This window comes from Verticillium dahliae, genomic scaffold, assembly GCF_000150675.1.
Source record: "Verticillium dahliae VdLs.17 supercont1.49 genomic scaffold, whole genome shotgun sequence".
Lineage (NCBI taxonomy): Eukaryota > Fungi > Ascomycota > Sordariomycetes > Glomerellales > Plectosphaerellaceae > Verticillium > Verticillium dahliae.
The window spans coordinates 1-7,312 of NW_009276949.1; the positions used below are offsets into that span (position 1 = coordinate 1).

General features: G+C 47.0%; 4 protein-coding genes across 4 annotated transcripts; all 4 read right to left on the reverse strand.

The window, feature by feature from the left end:
- Positions 1-1,710: 1,710 nt before the first annotated feature.
- VDAG_10530 (uncharacterized protein) lies at positions 1,711-3,348 on the reverse strand (the record flags this gene model as incomplete). The annotated part of the gene is made up of 2 exons (XM_009659597.1): positions 1,711-3,170; positions 3,234-3,348. 2 exons carry the CDS (start codon positions 3,346-3,348, stop codon positions 1,711-1,713), a joined length of 1,575 nt encoding a protein of 524 aa, XP_009657892.1.
- A 367-nt stretch (positions 3,349-3,715) lies between these two features.
- VDAG_10531 (uncharacterized protein) lies at positions 3,716-4,788 on the reverse strand. The gene has a single exon (XM_009659598.1). The coding sequence runs from the start codon at positions 4,277-4,279 to the stop codon at positions 4,103-4,105; it is 177 nt and encodes a 58-aa protein (XP_009657893.1). The 5' UTR covers positions 4,280-4,788; the 3' UTR covers positions 3,716-4,102.
- Positions 4,789-5,147: 359 nt separating this feature from the next.
- VDAG_10532 (uncharacterized protein) lies at positions 5,148-5,752 on the reverse strand (the record flags this gene model as incomplete). Its single annotated transcript, XM_009659599.1, has 2 exons — positions 5,148-5,653; positions 5,746-5,752. The coding sequence occupies 2 exons, from the start codon at positions 5,750-5,752 to the stop codon at positions 5,148-5,150; spliced, it is 513 nt and encodes a 170-aa protein (XP_009657894.1).
- A 672-nt stretch (positions 5,753-6,424) lies between these two features.
- On the reverse strand, positions 6,425-7,081 carry VDAG_10533 (uncharacterized protein). The gene is made up of 2 exons (XM_009659600.1): positions 7,010-7,081; positions 6,425-6,946 (listed from the first exon to the last, which is right to left on the reverse strand). The coding sequence occupies exons 1-2, from the start codon at positions 7,035-7,037 to the stop codon at positions 6,654-6,656; spliced, it is 321 nt and encodes a 106-aa protein (XP_009657895.1). The 5' UTR covers positions 7,038-7,081; the 3' UTR covers positions 6,425-6,653.
- Positions 7,082-7,312: the final 231 nt, after the last annotated feature.

Below are 7,312 nucleotides of genomic sequence, written 5' to 3' on the forward strand. Positions count from 1 at the left end.
TTCTAAATATATTTATTAAATTCTTATATTCTTATTTATATATTCTAAGAAGAAAACTTATATATACCTTAAAAGTATATTTAGGAAGAGTATATAGAGCTATATATATTAGATTTATAAGAGCTTATATATATTTATAAAGATATATATCTTATTATCTAAGATATTATAAGTCTTTTTAGAGTAATTACTCTCTTTATTCTAGAATAATATAAATTACTTAATTATAATTCTATTAATTAATAAGTTTATTAATTTATATAATAATAGAATATAATATTAAGCTAATAAGTTCTAAATACTATTTAGAGGTAAAGTCTTATTTTATTATAAATAAAATATAATCTTTTATTAGCTAGATTATTTACTCTATTAATTAGATAACCTTAAAATATAAAGTTAATAGGGATCTATCCTCTTATTTTATATAACTCGAATTTAAGATAATTAAATAATCTTTATTATAAATAATTATTTATTATCTAATTATTCTCGTTATTCCTCTACTCTATAAAGTATTAAATTATAATTAATATTACTCTTTAATATATCTATATTAAGTATCTTTTCTTATAATAATATTAGAATTAATCTCTTTAATATTTTAATATTTATTACCCCTAGAAGAGGGATCCTACGATCTATAAGATATACTTCTAGTATTTAAGAGATTATTAAATTATAGGAATCGAAATCCTCTTCGTTTTAGTTTTAGAAGTCTTTAATAAATACTTCTAAGAGGTAAACTCCTTTTATATTTCTATATATACTTATTATTTTAATAATCTAAGCGCTCTTAAGATCTATAAATACTAAATCTAGTAATCCTAGGAATTATAATTCTATATTATTTACGATAAAATCGATATTAAGATCTTTCTTAACTTTTTAAATAAAGTATATAATATTAATATCTTTTAGAATAATATTAAATTCCTATTATAGCTTTTTAGCGCTTTCTAGCTTTATTATAGAGCTATTATTATAATCTAAAGAGCTTATTATTATTAAGTTTATAAAGCTCTAATATAAATAATTAATTATTCCGTATAGCTTCGTTTTTCGGGTTTTATAGTTAATAATATAGCTTAATAATAATCTTAGTTATAGGAGTCCTAAGATACTCGAAATAGATAGTATTTTTATAGATTATATAATAAGGGAATTCCCTATTATTAAGCTTATATAAGAGTTTTAAAATACTTAAAAATAAAATAATACTTTTATAATTATTTATAAAGCGTAATCGATAAGCTTATATATAGTAAATATATTCTTTATAGGATTAATCCTAATTTCTCTAGCTCTAGCTATTCTATATTATATTAAATATAATATTAATTAATATTAAGAGGGCTTTATTATTTATATAAACCTTAATCTAATACTTTCGTTATACTTACGAGCTCTAAATAAATAGGGTATCTAATAAGTCTTATAATAGTTAATTCTTATATATAATTCTTATCTACTTCTCTAAGTTACTACTACTTACGTGAGTTAGATATACCTATCTACTCTTAGCGATTACGTAAGCCGTAGTTCACGTGCTCCTGAGAGCAGTGGATCCTAGATATCCTAGATATCACTATCCTAACTATAGAGTTCCCTAATATTGGTTCAACAATTTGAATATATATAAAATCGTGGCGGCCAGGGTTTAAAAACAATCTGTTTTGAGTGATACTTCGTCCGATATGAATAACAAAATCAAGGGCCTTCTGACCTCGGTGGCCTGACTTCGCCCTCAGTCCACCTTCCAGCAAGCTTCTTCTCATCATGCCTCCGGTTAACCTCCTCAACGCCCAGGTCCTTCCCTACCGCAAGCAAGTCCCGATTCCACAGAGCTCTGATATGACAAAAGGCGCAAAGCAGCCAAAGAGCAACCAGCACGACAGTCAATGCCGAACCAAATGCACGGAGACCAGTGCTCTCGAGAGAATTGCCCAACTGAATGGACGCCATGGCGAGGCCAGCATTCGGGAAAACAAATGCCCACCACTGCAATGTAAAGTTCATTCGACGGACAACGCGAATCACGGATACGGATGTGAGCGCGGCGAACCACAGGGCGACAAGCCAGACAAACAGCGCCGCGGCGACGGAACAGGACCGCCATACGTCGCCAACGTCAATGCTCGTGACACCCAGGAAGCCGTCGGGCAGGGCATTCTGCGCTTGCTTTCCAAGGCCGACGAGTCCGCTGCAGGTGTACGCCGCAGGTCCGACGGAAACGTACATGCCTGGCCGAGTCGATGGTGGAGGCATATTGTTTGCGATGAGGCGCGTGAGATAGACGACGTAGATGAAGATGGCGAGAATCCAGCCGAGGCCCTGGCCCATGATGCCTGCGACGATGATTTGCACGGCGCTGTTTTGGTCCTGTGTCTCGGCAATGTTCGCGGCCAGAGTCCCAGAGATGAGAAAGGGGTATGCGGGAAGGATCCAAGCTGGAACGGCATCCGAGAGTGCCAGCTTCTCAACCTCGAAAATGACGTGATACTCAAATACGGCTACGATGAGAGCGCACGCCATGTAGATCCAGAACACCACCCTCAGAGCCGATACCAGCCATGGCCCTGAGTCCGGGACGCCGTAAACTGTTGCTCCATTCAGGATGAGGGCAATCGAGACCCAGAATGACCCAAAGAAGAATGACTCGGAGGGATGGTGGAGCGATGTGGTCAGCGCTCGGGGCTTGAAAGTGAAGCGAATGACGATAAGAACGGTAAAGATGATGAAGAGGGCAAGGGTCGTGATGAAGAAGATTTTGCCAATAGCCGTCAAGCCGGCAAAGGTGTAAGGTTGGACGCTGATGAGAGAGGCCAGGGAGCCCGTCGACATTGTTGTAGGAAACCACGCCCAAGTGACCCGCATAGCGCGCTCGCTGAATGACAGAGGCTCTTTGGGACGGTTGAAAAATGGCTTGCGGTCTTTCTGGTCGGCTTTCCGTGATGAGTCCTTTCCGCTCTCGAGATCGGCATCGGCGGAGCTGGCTGGCCCATTCAGGGTATCTTGGTCGCGATCTCGTGCGGCAAGTTTGTCCCGTGTGACTGTCTCTCCATAGCCGGTTGTTGTCACATTCGCATCTTCCCGATCGTGTGCCCCCGGATCCCTCTCCGTACCGTCACCGCGAATCATCTCGAGCGCGAAGAATCGATGCTTTTGCTCTGTTGCTGTTCAAGTCTACGCCTGGAAAGATTCGATTCCCGATGTCGAAATTCGAATCGTACCCGATGCTATGGGGACGCCACGCGGTAGTATCGAGAGAAGTGGTTGGGACCTGCTCAGACGCGCCACCATGACGGCCAACAGAGGGTTACCATAGCCTTTAAACTTCTCCGCCATACTGGTTTCTTCTCTGCCCTACCAAGCTTGACAAGATTGAATGGCCTTGAGTCGAGTGACCGCGCGTTGTCTTGGCTAATGACATCGGAGGCCCACCGTTCTGTGAAGATGCAACAGCCAAGCATTTTACGGCCCCAGTTTAGGTTGGAGAAGCGCCGGGGATTGGACTGTATTGACAAGACGATAGCTTGGAAAGGTGACGTCTGCCGCGGTGCCGAGAGTCCGGGTGCCGGCGCCAAGGCGGTTGGGACCCGTCTTTTTGGCTCGGCTTTCTTTGGTCATCTGGACGTCAGAATGCCAGGATTTGTCAAGACAGAATTCACCATAAAAGGCCTCCGAAGGCAAAGCATATTGATGGCGAGAACTCGTCGCTGGGGGCCTTGACTCAGGCCTCTTTTGAGCAGGCAGTCAGTCTTCCTGCCACCAACTAAAATCATCTCAGACACCGAGCATTGTGTTTGTGAGAGCCAGTCTATGGAACTACTGTTGCTCAATACCGAAATTCGAAGGTGGTCGATGGCATCACACATGTGGCCGCCGCTCGTGCCATGACGCCACGACTTGATAGTCCACATCCTGACACTCCCCGCACCCATGAGCTATGGGATACAGACCGATTTGAAGCCGTCTTTCCAGGTGATCTAAATAGCTAGACTGTTATGAACAGCCAACATTCGCGACGCGGGAGAAAAGTCTTTAGTCGTTTGCACTTCTGCCCATCACTTATTCTTCTGTTACAGGAGATTCCGTCTCATTATTGAGGCATCAGCGTACCCCAGGGAAGTTGCCCGCCGACCTCTGAGGCCAACTTGACGCCTTCACGCGGATCCGTTTCATATACGATTCCCCGTCCCTCGACTTCGAAGTACTCAGCGTCGAGGTCGTGTCGTTTGCTTCGCTTATCGGACCGACCCAGTTCAGTGGCTTGCATGCAGCTTTCCTCTCTCCCAGACAGCTGAGGGTGCGGGCGTCAGTATCTCTCTCGGACACCCATGGACGCAAGGTTGGACCAGGTCCAGGATGGGCGATTGCGATCTCTATGATGCTGTCATTGATTCTCGCCGTCGCGCGTTCTGACCAACAAGATCAAGCCCTTCGACAACAACGGGGTCTTTGCTGAGTACGATATCCCAATACCCAAGGCGCTAGGGGTTCCTCTTCAAAAGGGATCCTGGGGAGACCAAGTACAAATTCTCTGGGTAAAAACACCCGGAGCAAGTCAGTGGCCACTTGTGACAAGGTATCAGGAAATGCAGTGGGTATCACGAGTAAGGGAAGCGCGGAAGGTGCTGTGGAAAGCCTCCAGCAGATCAAAGAAGGGCCTCTGCGACGTGAGCACGCATTCCGATACAGCTCGGCATCTTGACGGCCGGCGGTAAGTTCTCGTTGTGTTATAGAGCTTTAAGAACCACGTTATATATCTATTCTGGACGTAGACGCAAGCGCAAAACTTGTCAGCCTGATGATTGTCACGTCCACGAGACATGTGTATTTGAAAGATCATGTTGAGAAGTACAAGAATGGCGGAGAAACTACCAGCTTTGGCTTGTAATTTGCCGCTTTTCAAGGTAGGTAAGGTATGATAACGAACTAGACCACTTTACGAACGAGATAGACGCCGCAGGCTACCGGAGAACTTCACTTAAGGGCAAAGAAAAACATCTTGGAGGTACAATATCGAGAACCTCGTTGCTTGTTATTTCATTCATTCAGACAGTCAATATGTCATTGGCGTGAGATCAAGATGAGACGTTCGCAAGCACCCACAGCCAACACATCGGCCAACGGACACGACTAATTCAGCACCCCAGAAATCGCAGTCTCTCGAGCCCCCGGCGCGTCCTCCAGGCATTCATGCCCGCCTGGAGCTCAACACACCCTTGCAGAAACCACGGCCACTTCTTCACAAAGCCCGCCGTAAGCTCCCACCCATGAGGCGACCACGGATCGGACCACACAATGGCAGACGCCCCATCCTCCAGCCCCTTCTTAGCTCCCGCTGTATCCGCGTAGTCCCGACACAGTTCGTCCTCATCGACCGCATTCTCGCCGTGGACTTGTATCATCCGCAGGAAACTGTCGCGCATCCGCGGGCAGGGGAACAGGTCAATCCAGGGGTGCTGGTCCACCGCCAGCTGCAGCACCGTCGGCCGCAGGCTCGCGGGCATGGCGTCCAACGACCACGTCCGCGTCCTTCGCATCGTGTAGGGCGAGAGGGAGTCGTCGGCAAGCCAGCCGTCGTCGAAACCGAGAATCCTCGTGACGCGCGTCAACGTTCGTGTCCTGGTCCAGGGTGTATCCATGCCTAAAGCGATGTGATTCTCGGCATCAGCCCGTCGACGAAGATGGCATGGCAATTTGAGGCTTCCGGTCCTGTGCCACACAGCTCAGCCGTACAATCCATCTGATGGTATGGTTTCTGCTGACATTAGCGACAAAGTCTCTCGTCCCAAGCAGGCTTTTGTCGGCGCCCCAGTGCGGACATCCTATGAGCTCTCGTAAGTCGTTATCTATCCTAGCCTTTGGGCATGATTCGTAGCCCGTATTACGACAGCGTTGCTTCCGACGCGGCGTGAAGAGCCGCCACATGGACGGCGAGGACCGCTGAAGCGACCGAGGTACTGAATCGGAGCCGAACACGAAACATAGTTGTCTGCACTCATGGGTATCTTGCTTTACAAAGTCACCATTGAGTTGCCTAGAAAAACCGAGACGGCACTTATCTTGTCAGCAGTCAGAAGGTCCCAGGCTCGTTCAAGGACTTACGGTTGCGGAAAAACATGGATAGGACGGGCTCAGGCGCCTCTGGGGTACCGATAATACTCAGCAGAGGTGTTTTTCATAGAATAGGTCGCATTGGTACACGATCATGGAATGTCCGTATGGTTTCGGGGAAGGCCTTGCAAGACGAAGCGCACGGCATGAAGGTGTCTGACAAAGATTATCCAGTGAGGATATTTGACGAGGGTGTTTAGCGATAAGTTGGCAATTAAGAACGGTCGAAGTTGATACGTGCCCGCCAAAAAGCATCCCATCGCTGCCCATGATCAGCTTGCAGCATAGAACCCAGTATCGTGACTAAAGAAAAGGGTATACGAATAATAGAAAGAACAAGCGCTCATGCCTCTCCAAAGCATAACCTCATCCTCCTTCCACCACACATTAATCCTCCCGTCTGGCCTCCGGATGCTCTCCAAGTGAGGTTGACGCTGCCGCCGTTACGTACGTAAACAAAAAAAGGAGAAGAAAGAAGAATAGAACAGTCAGAGCTCCTTCGTGGTGTTTGTCGCGAGTCGCCGCGAGCCCTACTCGATGCGGTTCCTCCAGCGCGCAAACACAAGGCGGAAGAAGCTCCCAATGAGCACGACCGAGACGACAGACTGCACGCCGCCGAGGACGATCCAGGCCCTGTCGACGCCCTTGGTCTGACCCCAGCCCTCGTAGCCGCGGTAGATGGCAAAGAGACTGTACGAGGTGAGCGACTGCAGGAGCAGCAGAGAACCGAAGACGGCGAGGTCCGAGGTCGTAATCTGTGGTGTGTTGGAGGGGCGCTCGTTGGCCCAAGAGAAGGAGGGCGAGGAGGCGGACAGGGACGAGGCTGTGGGAGATGTGAGTGGGCGGCGCGAAAATGATGCGGGGATCGTGAGAGGGTGAGCGGTACCTGGGTGGTTCTGCTTCCTCTCGTCCATTGTGACGATCGGTTGTGAGGACTCGTCTAGCGGGGTAGGAGGGCGGCGCGTAGATGTGGATGATAAGTCTCGAAAGATCAAGAGCAGCTACCAAATCCGAAAAACAAAAAACGCAGCCGAAGACGGTGAGCTATCTCGGGCACGGCAACTCGCTAGGTTAAGGTTCGTCTTGGGGCTAGGTCGACGGGCTGGCCACGGGGTTTTGAGTTTGGCAGGGCTGGGGAGAGATCACGAGGCAGAGCGAAACAGCGGGCTCGCGTGATGATATCTGTTGA